The sequence below is a fragment of the Myxocyprinus asiaticus genome, chromosome 20 (genome assembly GCF_019703515.2).
Source record: "Myxocyprinus asiaticus isolate MX2 ecotype Aquarium Trade chromosome 20, UBuf_Myxa_2, whole genome shotgun sequence".
Lineage (NCBI taxonomy): Eukaryota > Metazoa > Chordata > Actinopteri > Cypriniformes > Catostomidae > Myxocyprinus > Myxocyprinus asiaticus.
The window spans coordinates 2764037-2787080 of NC_059363.1; the positions used below are offsets into that span (position 1 = coordinate 2764037).

General features: G+C 38.9%; 1 protein-coding gene across 3 annotated transcripts in view; it reads left to right on the top strand.

Annotated features, from left to right (window-relative positions):
- LOC127410695 (kelch-like protein 29) overlaps window positions 1-23044 on the top strand; it is a 174852-nt gene that overhangs the window by 84866 nt on the left and 66942 nt on the right. For all 3 annotated transcript variants that reach the window (XM_051645862.1, XM_051645863.1, XM_051645864.1), the window contains exon 8: window positions 21188-21386. In XM_051645862.1, the coding sequence (XP_051501822.1) occupies window positions 21188-21386 (199 nt within the window). The remainder of the gene's footprint in view (window positions 1-21187; window positions 21387-23044) is intronic.

The window sequence follows — 23044 nt, forward strand, 5'->3', positions numbered from 1 at the left end:
TACATGTTTAAATGCAAATCCTGGTTATTGAGGTTGATATTTCCAACATTCATCCAACTATCCAGGGCTGTGTTTCCCAAAAGCATTGCAAGCTTAAGTTGATCGTAGAGGCCATTGGTGCCAGTGGTTTCTACGATCGACTTAATATGCTTTTGGGAAACACAGCCCAGCCCAGTCTCAGGAATTAAATTTGTCCATCAATCCAATATTTGTACATTTGTTATCTTTGGACATTATTATGTTTGAAGGACTTAAATCAGAGTAAGTTTTGGATGGTTGTTGATAGACCTAATTTACACTAGCGCCACCTTTGATTTATATGGGAATGACAACAAGGCTGTGAGGGATAGACTTACAATCTCTTCAATGGCACAAACGGTATAAAGCTGTATAAAGCTCCTAGATCACATCTGATTTTCCACAGCTCATGTTGTCTGGAGTTCTTTGTATACTGAATGTTCTTGTAAAGATTTCGTTCAATGTTTTGTACACTTTAAACTGCAGTACAGCCCATTGAAGAGACTGTAAGTGTATCCCTCACTGCCTCGTAGTCATTCCCATTAAAAATCAAAGATGGTGCTAGCATGAATAAGGTCTACAGTATATGACAAGGTGTAGGTACACCATTATTAGTTTTGTTGTAATTTTCAGTATTTGATTAAAAAAAAATGAATGAATTGAATACAAAAATAAAATAAATAAAGGTCTATGTGCTCACACCATTTGCAAGAATCTGTTCTGTTAAAATTTGAAATCATCTCATTATTTGGTAACAGGCTCCTGAAAGCAGTAAATCCAACAAGAATTGAATTTATTATTTCTAAATACAGTATTTCTTCCTCAAAAGTACTGAAAGAACCATCAATGGAACTGTGAAGAACTGTATTTGTAATAAATTCCTCAGGATTTCCATCCCTATAGATGAATTTTACACTTAGTCTTCTGCCAAATGTAGAAGGTGACAGAGTGTGTTGGCGAAATGGAATAAAAACAGAATGTCCTTTGCTGACTCTTCAATCAGAATGACAAGATTAAATCACTGCTCTGCTTAGCAAGTAATCAATTTCGGGAAATGTGCTAGCCATTCTGAGAGAAGGTTTTTTTTTTTTTTTCTCGTGATGTTCAAATCTCTGTAAGTTTCCAGAATCGGTTGCTATCAAAGGAGCCCGGGTAATACGCGAGATGAAAGATTTGTCATGTCGCGCTCATGCTTCGCATGTGAAGAGATTACCACCCTGAGATGCATTTACGGAGTGCTTCTTCGTTTCTTCACGTTAAATCTACTAAAAGCCACTTGATTAAATGCTGTAATATATCTTGGCAAATAGCTTGCGCTCAAAATAAATCTCAGTTCTGAACACAGGAAGCATATCATTCTGACTACAGCTAGCCGTGGGAGCTGTATCTACGTGAAAAGTAAATTCATCACTGTAGAAACGCAGGCCAAGATGTATTTGTTTCTACAGAATGTCAAAACGTACTGCAATTAAACCTTTTGACTGGTTGAGCATTACAAGTCTTTCACTTATGAGGATTAATTCCTGTTAAGATGCTGCCTTAGATGATAGCTGCCTATGTAGTTGTAGTTTTGCGTTCCCTCGCAGTTAGTTTTTGCGTTCTGTGGCATAAAAAAATAACACACTTCACCTTTATGTTTCTAAACAGTTAACACTTTTTGACATCATTATCTAAATGTTACAGAATGAAACTGTCATTCTAGCTGAATTTCATCATGTCAGACTTGAAGGGAAATGAGTACAGGTGTGGCTACAGTCTGTAGACATCTGCATATTTGATATATTTGCCTTCGAAAGTCGGCTAGCCAGTTGAGCACACTGTTTGGAGTGCATGAAACAACGCAGTGAAACTAGATCAGATGGCGTAAGAAGGAAGCAATAAAGATTGATGCTGTGACCTCATGTTTACTTGGCCTCGCGTTGACTCCACTGAGAAGTAGGAAAGGAAATCAATCTGAATTCGGACTGAAATGTGCTTCCCCTGAGGTTTAGCCAATGAAATCACAAATCCAGCATGGCATTTATGCAGAACTCTCTTTGTCATTTTTTTCTTCTTTCATTCTGCGTATTGAACAGTTTCTCTGCAGTTTGACGGAGCAGTATGGAAATCACACGTTGTAACACTTTGCTGCCTTGTTTGACAGGTCTAAATATGGATTTTTATTTTTTATCTGACATTTTAAAATATAGACTCACGGTGTTGGAAAAGATACAGTATCAAACAATTATGCTTGTAGGACTTTTGCCTTGTGTTTTACAAAGCTAAAGTAATTGCTGTTTTATGAGTGCCTTTGTTCTTTTGTTATGCCATAATTAACTTCAGTTAGTAGGTTCAGATACTACTTTGAAATGAAGAACACACTCTGTAATTAAGTCAGCCATAAACATGAAGTTAAGCAGTCAGTTGACCTAATGAATGTCTCGATAACACACATTTTGCTATAAATAGTGTATCTGTTTTTTTTGTTTTTTTTTAACAGTCTCTAATTAGTGGTGTTTGCCAAGGCAAGCCTCACTAATACTATTGCTCAAGTATTTTTTCTCCCCAATTTGGAATGCCCAATTCCCAATGCGCTATAGGCCCTTGTGGTGGCGTAGTGACTCGCCTCAATCCGGGTGGCGGAGGACAAATCTCAGCTGCCTCCGCATCTGAGACCGTCAATCCACGCATCTTATCACGTGGCTTGTTGAGCGTGTTACCGTGGAGACGTAGCGCGTGTGGAGGCTTCACGCTATTCATCGCTGCATCCACGCCCAACTCACTTTTTTAGTAGACTGGAGTAATGACTGCTTAAAATGGGGCTTTGACATCATGGATTAAAACGTACTTTTAAAAAGAAATAAAAATATAAAACGCTTATTTTAAGCAGTAATAATAATTAGCAACATTACTAATGGTTTTTGGCTGTATTTTACCAATTTAATTTATCCTTGGTGAACAGAAGCATCAATTTCTTTCAACAACAGTAATGTCTTTGTGATCTAGAACTTCTGAATTGTAGTGTACTGGTAAAAAAAAAAAAAAAAAAATCTCAGTTACACTGATGGTGGGTTTCAAGCCATATTTAGAGACCACAATTTCATAGAGACCAGGGGGTGGACTCTTTTAACTTGGGCCAGTAAGCAACCACCTAGCAACACCTTAGCAACCTCCCAGAACACTCTAGCGACTGCGTAGTAGCATACTAAAAACAACTTGGAACACCCTTGCAACTATATATTTTAAATAATATAACACTGTGTTTATATCAGGCTGTTTTTGTAACACACTGAAACATGTTCTTTTTGTGTTTATCAGGCTGCTTTGGTATTTATGACAGGTCGTTTTTGGTGTTCATATCAGGCTGTTTTTAGTGTGCCCGATTGTTTGTGTGTGTGTGTGTGTGTGAGTGATTGTGTTTATATCAGGCTGTTTTTATTGTATGGTAGATTGCTTTTTGTGTTTCTGACAGGTTGTTTTTGGTGTTTATATCATGCTGTTTTATGCAGAAAGCAGAAATGCAGAAAGTGTTTTGTGAGGGTTAGGTTTAGGGGTAGGGTTAGGGTTAGGGGATAGAATCTATAGTTCGTACAGTATAAAAATAATTATGTCTATGGAGAGTCCTCATAATGATAGCTGCACCAACATGTGTGTGTGTGTGTGTGTGTGTGTGTGTGTGTGTGTGTTTATATAAGGCTGTTTTTGGTATTTATGTCAGCTTGTTTTGGCCTTTTATATCAGGCAATTTTTAGAGTTTATTTCAGGTTTATTTTAATATTTATGACAGGTTGTTTTTGGTGTTTATATCAGAATATTTTTGGTGTTTATATGAGGCTTGTAATAGAGTTTCAGTGGGTGCTAGTAAGCAGGCAAGGCTTTGGATTATACACTGATCCCTTTTTGTTTTTTTTTGTTTTTGTCTTAAATCTAGCTTTAGCTTAATACTGTAAATAAATATGTCATGGAAAATTTCTGGTCATTTTCAGTTTGATTCAGGCTTTATTCAATGCCCAGCTTTCCCTCTTGCTCTCACGGACTGATATGGCAAGCTCCGACCCAATCCTATTGGGTCAGTCATCCAGCGGTCACTGTTCTGAGTGATTGGCCTCTGTTTGGTCTCAGGTGTCTTCAGTATTGTCTCAGTAGATTGGCCCACAGCAGGACATCAGTCTCTTTCTTTCATCTGACAGTGTTGAGTGTACAGAGAGATCCATGAGCTGTGTTGACTCCCCTCTGATGTTTACCATCAGGTTTACTGGGGTTGAATGGACTGCACGGTTTGGATCTGATTGCTTCTTGTGACAGAATCACACAGTTGTGCTGTCTTGTATTAAATGCTGCTTTCATATATTTGCATAAGCAAGCCAATCAAATTGGACTTCAAAAAGGTTTTAAAACACACAGTGTTTGTTTGTGGTTGTGCAACTGTAAATGCATACTGTAATGTCATTTCTTGTCATATTTATTGTTGACTTTGGCACACTTCCTTTATACAGTATTTTGAAGTAGCTGTGAATTTTTCCATTTTTTTTTTCTTTCTTAACATAAGTTTTTAATGTGCACTCATTAAATTGTTGTTGATTAGAAACTGTTATACCGTCAGCCTCTTTAGGATATTGTGTCTCCCAATTCATCCCCTTTACAGCAATGTGAAGCAGCACTTTTGATAGTTTTGTACAACAAATGTTTTTTTTAAAAATATAGATACATATTACTTTCGTGTTTTATTTTAATTCAGGTTATTTTTGTGGTCTGTTCTGGCAGCTCTGATAATGGATATGCTTTTCTCTCTCATTATAAAGTTCTTTGTATTTGCTTAGTTTGTTTTGCTAGCAGAACACCTACACCCTTCCGAAATACCTCCCACAGAAAATGGCAACTTCCTAACCCAAACAAAACAGCGCTCAAGGTGACAGAGTACAATGCATTGTTGGTTTGTGGTGGACTAAAGGATTAACTTTCTTTGTACAGTTAATGTGATGTAGGAGCTCTTACCAGACGGATTACAGCAAAAATACAAATCCAATTTAATGCACTTTTAAATAGTCATAAAGAAAGAACTTCCTGTCTTGTTCAAATGGGAAAAAAAAATGTTTTGTTGTCCATAACATGACTCTTTTCCTACCAGCTTCAGACATACGTTTTGATAGACATGCATGAATAGGAATAACTTGCTATATTTTCACATTTTTGGTCTTTGAAAGCACTTCAAGATTCTGTTCGTTGTCATTTCGGCCATAAATACGGGACAGTTTGCAACCCTAATAACAGACTTGGTAAAATGTAAGCTAAAGTGAGCTCTTTCAAGCTTACATGAGGGTGTCAACTTGAAGTTAATTTAGATTTTTTTAATTATCTTTTGAAATGTTGATATAATTGCACAGAAGGATGGAATATTTTAAACAAACCAACAAATACCACACAACCTCACAGAATTAATCAAATCCATTGTTAATGCTTTCTGATGTTTGTGCTGTTGTTTTACCATTAAAAGTGATGTCACTTCCTGGATGAAGATATCATTTACTAGCTTTTGTTAGCAGTGTTGGGGAAGCTATTTTTAACCATAGCCATCTTCAAGTAGTTAAACTACTGTCAATCTAGTTTTTAAAAAAGTAGTTTGCTTTATTACAAGTTACTAACAAAATGTAGCTAACTACATTAAAGCTATTTAAAGAGGAAAACAGTATACTAGATATATATATTGGAAATGTGTACTAAATATAAACTAATAAAACAGATTATTTTATATAACAAAATTTGAAATATATTGATTTACAGCACCAATTAACTTAAAGGTTCACTTCAAAAAAGAAGGCAAAGTCACTTTAAGGCTGTGCAGGGGCTCAAGTGAATCAGTGAATCATTTTTATAAACTAGTTCATTGAACAACCTGAAAAAACCAACTTGCGCAATATTCATTCAAACTAACGTGGGGAAATTCTTTAAATCACCCCTGTATGTTTACTTAAATGTGATATTGTGATACAAGGAAGGCAGATGCTATTTACACCCCAGTGCAAATAGTGGTAGATATTATTTGCACCCCAGCCCTGGTGCAAATAATGGTAGACACTAATTGAACCCTGGTGCATATAGTGTCAGATACTATTTGCACCCATATTTAAATACCAACATCCAGTATGGGCATCACTGCAGTGTGTTTATTGTGTTATTTAGAGTCCACAGACAAACTACATTAACCCCTACCCCTAAACCTAACCTTAACTTTACTTTAGAAAAATATAACCTTGGTTTTACTATAGTAACCATGGTTTTACACCGGAACGAGTGCGATTGACAGACCCGCCTCTGGATCAGTCCCCTCTCTGGACTCCCGATATTCACCGTGACCAAATCACTGCGATGAAATCAACAAATTCGTGTTCATTTTTATCTATTATTTTAAGTAGTATTAAAGGAAATATTAAGAGCGGAAACAGGAAATCAGATGGGAAAAAGAGTGGGACAAAACGCGGATTCAAACCGCGGTCGCTAGGACAACAGTACACATTCACACACCGTCTTTACACCCCACACCTATGTCGAATCGTTAAAAAAAGGTTCCAGTGAGGTACTTACAATGGAAGTGAATGGAGCCAATTTTTAGAGGGTTTAAAGGCAATATTTACTGTATAATGGAAAATGTACTGTCTAGAAGGAATGACCCAACAGTTCTGTGTCATGATTTTATTACACCTCTCTCAGCTGTTTCTGCCAGCTTTCTCTTTAAAGGCAATCACTCACTGCTGACTCTGGTTTACCGTGAAATGCATTTGCTGAGTGTTGCAATGGAGGTCGTTTTCCCAGGTCATTTTTCAAAGTGAAGCACAGATTTGTGTTTTATCTCAACACACAAGCGTCATTAGAGACACGCTGCTGTCCGGCTCTGTGCCGGGATACATGTCTCCATATATTCCACAGAGAGAAAAGTGCTTTCTGGACGTGTGTAATCTCCTCTTTTCAGCACCGCAATGCTCGCCATCCATCAAAGCGCTCTCGCAGTGGTTGCGCATCATTCTGCTGTCCCATCGCAAGAATAAGCTCGCTGTCTACACCTCCTGTTATCTAATGTATTTTTAATGTATGGCTGTCTTTGTGGGAGTGTGTGTTGATGTGGGGATGTAGCTGTCTCTCTTTATTGCTCTCTTTATCTTGCTTTCGCTCAAATAATTTTTCTTTATTTTTTTTTAGACTGACTTTATTTTTTTCAATTGGTACATTGGTACATTTTATTTTTAGCAACATATTTTTACATGTCAGAAAATACACTGGCGGCCAAAAGTTTGGAATAATATACAGATTTTGCTCTTATGGAAAGAAATTGGTACTTTTATTCACCAAAGTGGCATTCAGCTGATCCCAATGTATAGTCAGGACATTAATAATGTGAAAAATTACTATTACAATTCGAAAACAATGTTCAGAACTTCTTAAACTACTTCAAAGAGTTCTCATCAATAAATCCTCCACATGCAGCAATGACAGCTTTGCAGATCCTTGTTATTCTAGCTGTCAGTTTGTCCAGATACTCAGGTGACATTTCACCCCACACTTCCTGTAGCACTTGCCATAGATGTGACTGTCTTGTCGGGCACTTCTCACGCACCTTACAGTCTAGCTGATCCCACAAAAGCTCAATGGGGTTAAGATCCATAACACTCTTTTCCAATTATCTGTTGTCCAATGTCTGTGTTTCTTTGCCCACTCGAACCTTTTCTTTTTGTAATACACAACTGTTACAAAAGGTGCAAACATTCATTGCTCAAGAAGGCAACACAAGAACCAAGGGGATGCAAACTTTTGAACAGGATGATTTGTGTAAATTACAGTATATTTTGTATAATGTAGCTTTTACCATTTTGTCTTGTGGAATATACAGTATGTGAGTATCTGTTGTCAGATAGTTTCTTCAAGGTAGTATTAAATACATTTTAAAACGACAACACACAGACACATCAGGATTTTAGGTGCACAAGCAGTGCGTAGAACTGCCCCACGTTTTCTGCGAATTAACAATCATGTCCGTGTTAAATGGCCCTAATATTAGCAGTGGGTGTTACTAGTGTTTTCTGATGTAGCATTTGCTGTCAAGTCGTGAGATGTAATTTCTCAGTGAGTGCTAATTACTACTGTGTTGACTCATTATTTTCCCAAACCAGTCAGCAGATAGAGACAAAGAAGAAATCTCAGTATATATTATTTCTTTAGATAGGGATCATTTAGAGGAAGCTTTTTTTTTAGATAGAGCTTTCACTTTCTTTAGTCTATGTTTGAGTGGAGGGAAAAAGCAACAAGTTATTGAAAAAGTCAACAGAACACAGGAAGAAGTGTGTTGAAGGACAGTGTTGTCTTCATACACCTAAAGCATATGCTTTCATTCTGAAACCACTTTGAAATTTGTTCAGCAGGAAACTAATCATTAGTTTTTTGCATTTATATTGACAAATTGTTTTTTTTGTGAAGGTTAAAATAAGCTTAACATATTGCTGTTGAGTTTACGATTACAATTTGAATTCAGATTCATGAACAGATTAATTCGGACTCGGACTCGGCCTGTGATGGACTCGGCCCCTTTTGTTTAAAGACTCGGACTTGACCTGAACTCGACTAAGGTGGACTTGAACCTAACACTAGGAATAAGGTCACATATGTGGACTTCATCTTTGTCAGCACGCTGATGCGCAAAAAATGTATTTATATCAAATGAAACTAGAGCGCTGCTCTTTACAGCCAAACAGGTTTCAATCAAAAAAACTTAGTTTTCTTTCCAGAGACAGTTTTGTTGGCGCTGCGCCTGTAGGAGCGCTTCATGGAAATCGATGTCATGCTGTTGTGTCACATGACGCGGTGCTCCAGAAGTTTAACCCTTAAATGACAGTGTAGAGTGTTGTGAACAGTATTCAGTCGGTTTTAACTCATTTAAATTATAGCGAAGCCAAAATACAACGTCCACACATGTGAACGCAGGGTTGCATGAGGTTAATACAGTTCTATGCCAGAAAATAAAGTCCTTTATCTTGCTAAGGCAAATTTGATAGCTAACATTTTATTTATCCTAAATACACACAATTAAATAATATTTTCAAAATAATAATTGCAGTTAATATTTGAATAAAACAATATAATATTTCAATAATATGTTAATGGTAATATTTATTTATTTTGGGGGGGGGGGGGATTTTTCCCCTTTTTCTCCCAATTCCCAATGCACTCTAAGTCCTCGTGCTCGCGTAGTGATTCGCCTCAATCCGGGTGGTGGAGGACGAATCCCAGTTGCCTCCGCGTCTGAGACAGTCAACCCGCGCATCTCATCACGTGGCTTGTTGAGCGTGTTGCCACGGAGACATAGCGCGTGTGGAGGCTTCACGCCATCCACCGCGGCAACCACGCTCAACTCACCACGCGCCCCACGGAGAACAAACCACATTATAGCGACCACGAGGAGATTACCCCATGTGACTCTACCCTCCCTAGCAACCGGGCCAATTTGGTTGCTTAGGAGACCTGGCTGCAGTCACTCAGCACGCTCTGGATTCGAACTAGCGAACTAGCTAACTCCAGGGGTGGTAGCCAGCGTATTTTACCACTGAGCTACCCAGGGCCCCTGTTAATGATAATATTTTCAAAAAATACAATTAAATAAAAATAAATAGATTTTTCTTTGTTTTCTTCAAATATCACTTGTCTCATATTTCATCTCAATCATGCTCTTCACTGACACTTTTGTCCACTTGGTTAAAAAAGTGCAGTAACTTTTGAAAAAACTTTATTAGGGGCAACATTATTTGTCGTGGTGGAAATGACACCACAACTGTTGGACACTAATTCGTAATTCTTACAAAATAAATATTAAAATGTTTTATATTCATTTCACTCTTATTATGACTAGCGTAGTTTTAAACATGTACTAATTTGTATTTTTAATGAATTTTTATTGTTTAATATTTAAAGTCTGGGTCTGGGATAAGGCAAAAACAGTAAAATCTCTGATAAAAAAATAAATAAAATAATGAATAATGAAGTGATGAGTCTGGGTTTGGCGGTTGCCAGGAGAACAGTACTTGTCTGACTGCATTGTGCCAACTGTGAAGTTTGGTGGAGGGGGGATTATGGTGTGGGGTTGTTTTTCAGGAGCTGGGCTTGGCCCCTTAGTTCCAGTGAAAGGAACTCTGAATGCTTCAGCATACCAAGAGATTTGGACAATTCCATGCTCCCAACTTGGTGGGAACAGTTTGGGGATGGCCCCTTCCTGTTCCAACATGACTGCGCACCAGTGCACAAAGCAAGGTCCCTAAAGACATGGATGAGCGAGTTTGGTGTGGAAGAACTTGACTGGCCTGCACAGAGTCCTGACCTCAACCCGATAGAGCACCTTTGGGATGAATTAGAGCGAAGACTGCGAGCCAGGCCTTCTCGTCCAACATCAGTGTCTGACCTCACAAATGCGCTTCTGGAAGAATGGTCAAAAATTCCCATAAACACACTCCTAAACCTTGTGGAAAACCTTCCCAGAAGTGTTGAAGCTGTTGTAGCTGCAAAGGGTGGGCCGACGTCATATTAAACCCTATGGATTAAGAATGGGATGTCACTTAAGTTCATATGCGTCTAAAGGCAGATGAGCGAATACTTTTGGCAATATAGTGTATGTTGGAAACCGATAACATACTGTGCAAGCTTTACTGATTTGTTTATCATTTCAGACCCATTCTAACAGCTTTCAAGACAAGTTATTTTTGCAATTTTTACAAATCTATGTCCGCTAACTGAAAACATTGCTTTGGTGTAATATTACACAAATCAACATCTTTTAAGTTTGCAAGGCATAAAAACACATGTACATGATCAAAGAATGTAAGAAATAGTGACAAATCAACACTGGCCGAATGGGAATAAAACTATATTTTCAGACCGCCCTTATGGTTGATCCCTTCTTTCTTTACCAAACTGCTGTGCCCTGGAGCGCAGACATGCATATACCAGGACGATGATATACCATTTCACATTCTATTAGTATCTGTTCCTTGATTCGCTCAGAGAGAGGCTCGACTTTTTGATTTATGGCTCTGATAGGCAATGGTTTTATTTTTACAAACAGCGGAATAAATATGGCAAATCATTCTGGCATGTCACATCTCGCCCTGGGGATTGCTGTTTATTGTATGACTCAAAGATGATACGAAGAGCACAGCGAGCATGTCTGGCCATCAAGTGAAATATTAGAGAGATTATTGGAATGTCAAGAGGGCAACTTTAGGGTGGGAAGTAGCGAATGTTTTCTGTTGTTGCAGGTTTTTTGTTGGTTCCTGCATTTCCTGCTAGTTTCTAATTAGTTTTGCTGTGATTTTGTCTTGCAGAACCAGACTTTGGACTGTAAGCGTAAAGTCTGGTCGACTTGGCAGTTTATTCTGGACAAGAGCAGCCCTGACGAGACTATCTGACTGACATTTAAAGCAACCAATCACAATTTATGTTTTGTTTTTATGTGCTATTTAGGGCAGGGGCAAATCTTAAATCTTTGATACCACAATAATAGACAAGCAAGGGGGACATGGGTAGGTCAGTGAGTATTGACGCTGACTACCACCCCTGGAGTCGCGAGTTCGAATCCAGGGCATGCTGAGTGACTCCAGCCAGGTCTCCTAAGCAACCAAATTGGCCTGGTTGCTAGGGAGGGTAGAGTCACATGAGGTAACCTCCTCGTGGTCGCTATAATGTGGTTCTCGCTCTCGGTGGGGCGTGTGGTGAATTGTGCATGGATGCCACAGAGAATAGTGTGGGCCTCCACACGCGCTACGTCTCTGTGGTAACGCACTCAATGAGCCACATGGAAAGATGTGCGGATTGACGGTCTCAGACACGGAGGCAACTGAGATTCATCCTCCGCCACCCGGATTGAGTCACTACACCACCACGAGGACTTAGAGCGCATTGGGAATTGGGCATTCCACATTGGGAAAAAAATAAATAAATAAATAATAGACAGGCAAGAAAAAAACTCCATGAGCGATGTTGTGCAGAAAAGAAAGTAGCGAAAAATTAGTGTAGAGTTTTGTAATTAGTATTTCTGTCCATCTAAGGCCACGTCAACTCTAATCCACTCTAATTAAGTTTGTAACCTCTGTTTTCAGTTTCCTAACATCAACGTTTTCCAAAGTATGCGATAATGGAGAGGGTTTTCGAAAATGCTGAATCGAAAATGCTGAAATAAAGAAATGCTGTTCTAGTGTGGGTGAGAGGCTTAAATGTAGCTAAATTAATGCCAGACAAAAATGTATTAGTATGGACATAGCCTTAAAGTAACAATTCAGGCTGTCGATTAAAAATTCCTTTATTAAAAAATAGCCGAATCAAAAATAAGGAACACATAACGACATTGATAAACAATGCATGACCTAAAAAAAAATATAACATCATTTCAGCAATGCAACAGCACTTGAAAAGATTGAAAGATACCAGTTTTCACAGACCCGCTGAACACATTATGGTAAGTTCAGACCGCATGCAATTTGCGGTGCTACATCCAGATGTGCGGGAGAAGTTGAGCTTTTTGTTGCTGCGTGGGACACGCTGAACTCGCCAAAAACACATTGGAATGCAATCTAAACCTATTTATCTACACAATCGTTTGCAATATAGGCTTTTATTAAGCAACATAAAATAATATCACAAAAAACACGTCCTTCGGACTTCATTAAAGTTACACACGCAGTTACGGATGAACAAACACATTCTGTTCAATAAATCTGACCGAATCCAGATGATTTAAGAAGGTTATTTTCGGCAAATTGTGGCATTAGTTATGTTCTGTGTATATTAATTACCATTTGAATGTAAATGTGATCTTTCTCCTCATGTAAATTATATTTCATGATGATTATGTTTAAAAATAGATCGCAATGCCCCACTTCCAATAAATATTTTATAGTTTATGGCCATTATTACAGGTAAAACGCAATGGGGGAATCCAGAGAACTTTATTCACTGAATAAAACCACAGGTCTGTCTGTATGCTGTCAGTCATAGCTCAACGTGAGTCTGCTGTTAAAGCCACAGCTTTATTTTTATATTTTATACTGTATCTGCTTTGGGTGTCTGTTGGCTTTAGATATGGTTTGCACAATTGTTTTGTTGTTGTTATTCAATCGTAGAGTGACTTCAATGGCAACAACTTTACTCAGTTTGAATAAAAAAAAAATCAGATTACTCGATTAATCATCAGAATAATTGTTAGATTACTCGATTACCAAAATAATCGATACTGACAATCGGAAAAGTCAGAAAACAAAGCACGACATACAGTTATGCTTGTGGATGTTTAATTTTTTAAAAAAGTATAGCCACAAGATGTAAACATTATGTGTGTGTAACGGGTAAAGGATGGGCAAGGAGGAGGCGGGATCCGGCAGAACAGTCAATGTAAACTTTAATGACAGAAATAAATATACACACACACACACACACACACACACACACACACACACACACACACACACACACACACACACACACAGCGGCCGCGTGTGTCACTCTCTCTCTCCCGAACTGGCGTCTCCGGCTCCCCTTTATCTCTTTCTCCCTCTGATTTGTTGACTCAGTGCTGGCCGTGCACCCTCACGACCCGGCCACGCCCTCCTCCTCGTCACACTCCTCCCCCGCCTGATTCAGGCCGGGGTACCATCCGGACTGGCTTACTCCACCCCCCCCACCATTTCTGGAGGGGAGATGCTGCCCTTCTGGCTGTTCTGCCAGCCAATGGTCCACCCCGCCTTCTGAAAACATGGGGAGAGATGAGGGGTAGGAGAGGGGAGAGCGAAAGGGCGAGCAGCAGAGACATGGAGAGAGAGAGAGAGAGAAAAACTTGCTCGCCGGTCCCCGGACACGCTGTCGCCTGGTCCTCAGCCACTCCTCTGCCCTCTGGCGGACGACAGATGCTCCTCCCCAGACAGATGGCAGCAAGTCTTCCGACCCCCTGGCAGACGGAATGGCTCCTCACCTGGCGGACGGCAGTGAGTCCTCTGAACCCTGGTGGAAGGAATAGCTCCTCCCCATCCTGGCGGATGGCAGCGGTTCCTCTGACTCCCGGTGGCTGGCAGTGACTCCTCTGTCCCCTGGCGGATGGCAGTGGTTTCTCCGACTCCCGGGGGCCGGCAGCGACTCCTCCATCCCCTGGCAGATGGCAGCGGCGAGGTCTCCACGACAGCGCATCCTTCCTCCTCCCCTGGTTTTGGCACCAGTGTAATGGGTAAAGGATGGGCAAGGAGGAGGCGGGAACCGGCAGAACAGTCAACGTAAATTTTTAATGACAGAAATAAACTTAAAACAACATAAATCATATAGACGCACACACACACAGCTGTGTGTGTCTCTCTGTCTCCCAAACTGGCGTCTCTGGCTCCCCTTTATCTCTCTCGCTCTCCCGCTGATTAGTTGACTCAGCGCAGGCCATGCACCCTCATGGCCCGGCCACACCCTCCTTCTCGTCACAGTGTGTTAAGATGATTTTAGTGTGATAACATTTCTTGCAAGGTTTCTTGCATGACAGCTGTGACGAGGAGGAGGGTGGGGCCGGGCTGTGACTATGCACGCCCGGCCCCCAATTGGGCTAATCAGCCAAGGAAAGGGATAAGTGCAGCCGGATGTGGCAGTTCGAGAGAGAGAGAGCCACACGCAGCTGCCATGTGTGCGTTTGTGTTTTGTGTCTTAAGTTCTCATTAAAATATTACTTTGATGCTTCAGCCGGTTCCCGTCTCCCCCTTGCCCATTTTAAACCTTGTTACAGCAACAAAGTTGTAATATTAAATATACTGTAACTTTAAAGGTTAGTAAGTGATTTTATCACACTAAAATCAAGTTAGCACACATATTGTTTACATCTTGTGGCTATACTTTTGAAACAGTGTGTTTTTAACATTTATGGATTGGCCCCATTGACTTCCAGTGTAAATGCCTTACTGTAACTGCGATTTTTGCTTCTTTTTATTTCTTTTAAATAAGCAAAGGACAAATCAAAAATAGTAACCAACATTATGCAACAAATGCTGTCAACTGAGCTTAACTTGTATTGAACCCAGAACATTCCTTCAATTGCTGCTACTGTAAGTGTCTCAAACAGCTTTGGCAAAAACAGCACTTAGTTCTTCATCAGAAGCGCTCGTTTGGTTCATCATGGTAACGTTGTTTCCAGGCAGACTGATATAAACATGCAGCCTGACTTTGTAAGTTGCAGTTTTCCGTGCAGTATGGATCAGACAGTTTGTGAACAGACTGTGTGCTGTCTGAGGCAGAAGTGACCCCTGATAAGACCTTTATAGCCTTTTAACTGACAGATATTGTCATATACTGGAGAACACGTTTTCTTTTAAGCTGTTTTAGAAGTCATTTCTTCAGCTAGAGAGAATGAAAGGTGAAAACTAAAGTTGTTTCCTTTTGTAAAGGAGAATATCTGTCAAAACTATTGAATCAAAAAAACTTGTGGATGACAGAACTTGGGATCTGAGTTTTTACTTCCCAAAGATCAATGGAAATTTGATGAGTATCAAACACAAAGCTGAAAAGTTCTGCCGTCTCATTTGGTTGTGTTCAGATATAGCTCTCATTTGAGAACGCAGAAGTTTGACAGTAGTTTGTGCTTCAAATTATTCACTGATTCAGTGGAATGCTGCATCAGTTATGTTTCAGGATTGACAAGGCTTTAGCCAACTCTAAAATACCACCTAAATCTTAAGGATCCTTCCATCTGTTAATTACCATTCCCACCAGACTAACTTTGTGGACTTGCCTTGCCGGTTATTTAATACCGTTATGCACCTTTGGATTTGATGAATCATACATTAATCTTTTCACACTATGGTTTGTACTGCACAGAGCTTTCGTATCTTAATTTAGTATTCATCATACCATAGTCCAGCTCCCTCATGGCTTGACATTATTGCAGATATGCTCAGCCGAGTCGTGAGCGGAGCAGCATTTGGATTCTTAGATCATTCCGTCGATAAGTCTTGATTGGCTGAACATAGTCAGGCACGGGTGTAATCCAGAGGGATTTCTGCACTGCCCAACCAGTTACAGATTGCTCGAAACACCTTTTATTCACACACCGATTTTCATTTATTTGATCCGTGTGACACCACATCAGGGTTCGGGTGTGGAAATGAGGAGACGGGGAGCAGTGACACACTTCAGGTCAGGCTTTTTATTCTCTTGTTTTTCTTTTGTGTACAGCATAGGTACTTTTTGTTGCTTTTCACTCAGTCAATAATTCACTCTCGAAATAAACATCCATTTCTTCAAAACACTCATTAGATCATAAACACTCCGTAGATCACACGGCAACGCTGTACACTCGTTCTCTCTCTCCCTTCTCTGGTGTGTTCAGCTGTTTTTAAGGGCTCTCTCCACTATCACTGTAATGAGAACAGCTGTTAGTAATCATGTCAACCAGCTTGATGAGCCACACCACTCCTTCTCTCCCGCAAACAGACACACGACCACACCCCCATCACCACAATCTGTTTTTACACGGCGGCTAATTTTGAGGTTCTGCCTGAAATGTCAGATTGATAAACTGAATGTGATCGTTTTGCAGATGTGTGCAGACCAGAGACCTCAGTAAAATGCCACCAGTACTGCCAGTGAGTCTTTGATCTACCTTTGTGCTTCCGGAAGCTGAGGAGGCCAGGCAAAATAATTTTGTGAGCCGTTTTATTTTCTATTCACTTTAAAGCTACACCATGTAACGTTTAGCCCTCTAGCGGTTAAAAATAAAACTGCATGTGTCTTGCGGAAGAACATTGTTTTGGTTGTGGTTCGGCTCTGCTCCTCTGCACGGATTAATGTGGTTTGAGGCATTAGTTTACACATGAATACAGGACATCTTATCAGAGCGAATGGACAAATAAATAACGAAAGAAAGGAAAAGACAGATATCCGAAAACATGTCATCTGAGCAGATAAGTGCCATATCTTATGCTGTTGTTTTGACTTATTGGAAACATTGATGTTTTGAAATAAATGACGTTACAAAAGTTAGGCAACGATGTAAAGTTTTTATAACACCATACACGCGCTACAGTAGCCGAAGCATATTTTCTCTGTGTACAGATATGACGTCAACACGCATGCATGCAATTTCTCGCGAAATCCATCCTGACAGCTCAAAAAAATTAATCAATAATTATAGGTTTATCAAAGTGTATTTGGGTAAAGACGTGGTTTGGAAAGTTGATTTTTGTTGCACTCTCTCGTTAAAAACATTTTGAAAAAAAAAAAGTTACACAGTGTAGCTTTAAATTAGATTGAAAAAAAAAATTCAACCTCGTGACCACAATTTGAAATACAGTTTAAAATCCTTGTGTAATTTTTTACAGTAAGTACTGTATATGTGTATGTGTGTATATATATACACACAGCTCTGGAAGAAAATCAAGAGACCACTGCATAATTATCAGTTTCTCTGGATTTACTATTTATAGGTATGTGTTTGAGTAAAATGAACATTTTTGTTTTATTCTATAAAGTACTGACAACATTTCTCCCAAATGCCAAATAAAAATATTGTCATTTAGAGCATTTATTTGCAGAAAATGACAACTGGTCAAAATAACAAAAAAGATGCAGTGTTTTCAGACCTTGAATAATGCAGAGAAAACAAGTTCATATTCATTTTAAACAACACAATACTAATGTTTTAACTTAAGAAGAGTTCAGAAATCAATATTTGCTGGAATAACCCAGATTTTCAATCACAGCTTTCATGTATCTTGGCATGCTCTCTACCAGTCTTTCACATTGCTGTTGTATGACTTTATGCCACTCTTGGCGCAAAAATTCAAGCAGCTCGGCTTTGTTTGATGGCATGTGGCCATCAATCTTCCTTTTTATCACATTCCAGAGGGTTTTAATGGGGTTCAGGTCTAGAGATTGGGCTGGCCATGACAGGGTCTTGATCCGGTGCTCCTCCATCCACACCTTGATTGACCTGGCTGTGTGGCATGGAGCATTGTCCTGCTGGAAAAACCAATCCTCAGAGTTCGGGAACATTATCAGAGCAGCAGGAAGCAAGTTTTCTTCCAGGATAACCTGGTACTTGGCTTGATTCATGCGTCCTTCACAAAGATGAATCCGATTCCAGCCTTGCTGAAGCACCCCCAGATCATCACCTCCACCTGGTCATCTAATGGTTAGACGGAGACCTAGAGAGGCCTTCAAGCCACATTGTCTTGCACCCACTGTGAAAGTTTTTTTTTTTTTTTTTTTTTTCAGAGCTGTATATACACCGATCAGCAACAACATTAAAACCTCCTGCCTAATATTGTGTAGGTCCCCATCATGCCGCCAAAACGGCGCCAACAGAACTGCCGCTCACTGTTTTTTTTAGCACCATTCTGAGTAAATGCTAGAGACAGCTGTGTGTGATTTGGACCGTGGCATGATTGTTGGTGCCAAATGGGCTGGTTTGAGTATTTCTGTAACTGCTGATCTCCTGGGATTTTCACAAACAACAGTCTCTAGAATTTACTCAGAATGGTGCCAAAAACTAAAAAACATCCAGTGAGCAGCAGTTCTGCGGACAGAAACACCTTGTTGATGAGAGAGGTCAACAGAGAATGGCCAGACTGGTTCGAACTGACAAAGTCTATGGTAACTCAGATAACCACTCTGTATAATTGTGGTGAGAAGAATATCATCTCTGAATGCTATTTTGGCGGCACGAGGGGGACCTACACAATATTAGGCAGGTGGTTTTAATGTTGTGGCCGTTCGGTGTGTGTGTGTGTGTGTGTGTGTATATATATATATATATACACTATTTATATTATACAAAATTTTTCTGAAACCCTTTTATGAAAATTTGGGACATGTCTAAATACAGTTAAAACCCTGATTTCTGTGATTTTCAATAAAATAAAAATAAATAAATTACATTTACTAAAATACATATATGAATTAATAAATAAATGACATTAAAAAATATGCCGGAATAGATCACAGGGATGCAAAATTATCCAAATAAAGTACTCAGTATTTAGCTCCATAGGGGCTAGCTAATTTGGCACCAAATGTTGGTATGTAATTATTGATTTATATAAAATTGATTCAAACAAATATTTGTAAAATTTGTACTTGGCTAAAATATAGAAAGTGGAATTAAATTATTCACTGTTTGCCTGAGTGTCACAATTTTAAAGAGCTTTAAATTGTTTGTAATATTGTAAAAAAATAAAAAAATTAAAAAAAATCATGCATTAACAGGTTTGTGTGCAAAATTTGAGAAACTGCAAAATAATACATTTTTGAAAGTTGCCAATTAAAAGTTTATTTTATAATTAAATATCAGTTGAATAGATTGTACATACATTTACATTGTTGTACAATTTTATTTGTTACAGTCGAGAAAGTCCGAGGTGGGACCAAAGTGTACCGTACCAAATGTATTATGTTGAATATGAATCGTGCTTGTTTCCCTTTTCCTTTTGAAATCCACCGCCATAGAGATTGCAGTAAAAATAAGTGTTGGATAACCGCACAGTTTACAAGCTCCTCTTCATGTGGACAAAGGCCTCGCTGGAGATATACTGGTACAAGGAGCCATTCCATGCTGGGATTGTTCACCATGGCAACCCCTCGCCATTGACCGAGTCCAGAAAGGGACGTTTGGAAAGGATCACCTGCATTTCAAGCTGTTCGCACGCTAACAAATGCAGCCATATAAAGCTGCCAAGCTCTGATAGCACATTTGATTACTGTGTAATTGTTGCTCGAGTGCATTATATGGTTTGAACAATGGTCATGCAAATGTTTTCAATCTTTTGCTTTGTGGTTTACAGTGATTGTGTTGATTGTATCTCATCTTAAAATTAAAAGAGCATGTTTAAATACTAGCACTTTGATCCTTTTTAGGTTTTTAAGCTTTTTGTTAGAAACAGATTAATGTAGCAGAATTTATTTATTGGGATTTTGATTTAAATGGGCATCAGTTGTATCTTCTTCTTGAAAAGCTATTTATGTACTCAAGTATATGACAAATGTATTACAACATCTGCTGATACTGATAGTTTGGTGGTTCTGCTTTTTTTAAGCTACCTTGTTTGAAATCACTCATAATTAATGGCACAACTTTGAAAGAAATATAAATAACTTTATTCTTTATATCTCTACAAGATTTCCAAGTTTCACAGTAAATGGTCTCAGTTTTAAACAAAATGCACATTATTAACTATTCTGAAGGCTGTTCTCTCAGGCTAATAATAAAATGGTAAGATTGCTTAATTTTAGGGGGCCTGGGTAGCTCAGCGAGTATTGACGCTGTCTAACACACCTGGAGTTGCAAGATCGAATCCAGGGTGTGCTGAGTGACTCCAGCCAGGTCTCCTAAGCAACCAAATTGGCCTGGTTGCTAGGGAGGGTAGAGTCACATGGGGTAACCTCCTCGTGGTCGGTATAATGTGTGGTTCTCGCTCTCGGTGGGGCACGTGGTGAGTTGTGCGTAGATGGCGCGGAGAATAGTGTGATGCCTCCACACGCGCTAGGTCTCCGCGGTAACACGCTAAACCAGCCACGTGATAAGAACCCGAGATTCGTCCACCGCCACCCGGATTGAGTCACTACGCCACCACGAGGACTTAGAGCGCATTGGGCATTCTTTTTTTGCTTAATTATTTGAATGTATTAAAAAAATATATATATTTTTTTTTTTTTTGACATCTTTTGATTGACAGGAAATAGTCGGCCCTGATCATCGACTGTTTTTAAATAATCAGCCAATGTCTGATTGTGGAGATAATTGCTTTTACCAATATTGGCTGATACCGATATTTGGACGATACATCGGTGCATCATTAATAATAACAACAACACTTATTAACAGTAATAATCTAAATGAATACTTCAGCCAAAAAATATAGTTTATTAATCGTATGCTGTTTATGACTTCCATGTTAATAAAGAATGCAATTGATCAACTATTCAGTGGCTTCAAATGTGGCCTCAAAGCATACTGTTTATTTCGTATTTGTTTAATAATTGCATGAAAGTCTGTTGTTTGTGATGTTCTGCAGCTCCCTATTGATTTATTGTCAGAGTTTAAATGTGTACTACACATACTTCATGTAAAAGCTTTGGTTTTCCCTCCTTTTTCTAACATTTCCTCGGTTGTCTGTATATTTTCTTCTTCTGTCCGGTAATCTAGCATGTCTCTGAGCTGTTAGCGGCGGTCCGTCTCCCCTTCATTCATCCCAGCTATCTGCTGAATGTGGTGGACAATGAGGAGCTGATCAAATCTTCAGAGGCCTGCAGAGATCTGGTGAATGAAGCCAAACGCTACCACATGCTGCCTCACGCCCGCCAAGAGATGCAGACGCCCAGAACTCGCCCGAGACTGTCGGCAGGTACGACTTTCACCTCACCTTGTGATATTTAAGCAAGCTGTTGTACTGATCATCCAGACCAGGGCTGTGTTTCCCAAAAGCATTGTAAGTCTGTGTTGATCGTAGAAGCCATTTGCGCCAGTGGTCTCAACTTAAGCTTGCGATGCTTTTGGGAAATGCAGCCCAGCATGATTGTGTGATATTGCTTTTCTAAAAAAAATAAATAAAAAAAAAGAGTTGTTGGAATAGTTAGAATAGTCCACCCAAAAATGAAAATTCTCTCATCATTTATTCACCCTCATGCCATTCAAGATGTGCATGACTTTTTTTGATCTGCTGAACTCAAATGAAGATTTTTAGAAGAATATCTCAGCTCTTTTGTCCCATACAATGCAAGTGAATGGGTGCCAAAATGTTGAAGCTCCAAAAATCACATAAGGCAGCATAAAAGTAATCCATATGACTCCAGTGGTTAAATCCATGTCTCCAGAAGCGATATGATAGGTGTGGGTGAGAAACAGATCAATATTTAAGTCCTTTTTTACTATTAATCTGCACTTTCACATTCATCATGCATACGCCCCCTACAGGGCAGAGAGACGAATTTCAAGCAAAAAATGACTTAAATATGGATCTGTTTCTTACTCACACTTCAGTAGACATGGATTTAATCACTGGAGTCTAATGGATTACTTTTATGCTGCCCTTATGTGCTTTTTGGAGCGACACAATTTTGGCACCCATTCACTTGCATTGTATTCAAAAGTACATTTAAAGTGCAGTTCACACAATTGCATGAATACACCTGTACTATGATGAACATGTTTTAAGTTTCTGAATTAAAAGTCATTTTGGTAAAAGTCAAAAATATCTGTGGTTTTGTCTGGAGACAAAAAATAAAAGTCTCATTAAAAGCTGAAATGTTGGCATAAGTAGTTCAAACGTTGTCATTGCGATCTCCCAGTAAGTTCAGGTGCAAATGCCAAGGGATTGTCTGCACTAGGGTTGGGAATCGTAAGGAATTTAACAATTCCAGTTCCGATGTCGATTCTTCTTAACGATTCTGGTTCCTTAACGGTTCCAGTAATGATTCCAGTAATTATTTTAGTACCTTTATTTTATAAGAATTATTTAGAAATGAGAAATGCAATTCTTATTGCATTTACTACCCTCTGCTGTCTGTTACCAAGTGAAGAGATCATTTCACATTTCTACAGAGCAGATATAACTAATCAGAAATGCATTTAATACAATTCTTGTAAAAGGTGTTTGCAGACTTTTTAGACACATAAATACAATCCAATAATAGATCCTAACTATATATTAAATAAGCAAATCTAAACCAACAAAGTAATGTGATGGCGTATTTAATTAATGTATTTATTATTTTATAAAATTCCACTTATTGCAACAAAACTTGTGCATCTTTAATTATACATTGTCATATAAACAATCATTAAATAATGATTGTTCATCATTAAATAAACAGTAACAGTTCCAGAGACAGTTTAGACCAGGGCTCTCCAACTACTTTCTTGCGGGGGCCAGATTATCCAGATAAATTTGGCGAGGGCCAATTTTTGTTTTTTGTTTTTTAGTTTTCACCTTAGCTAGCACTTTCATTGCAAGTAACATTTTACTTAAAAAAAAAAAATTTAAAAAACCTTTAATACTGTGCA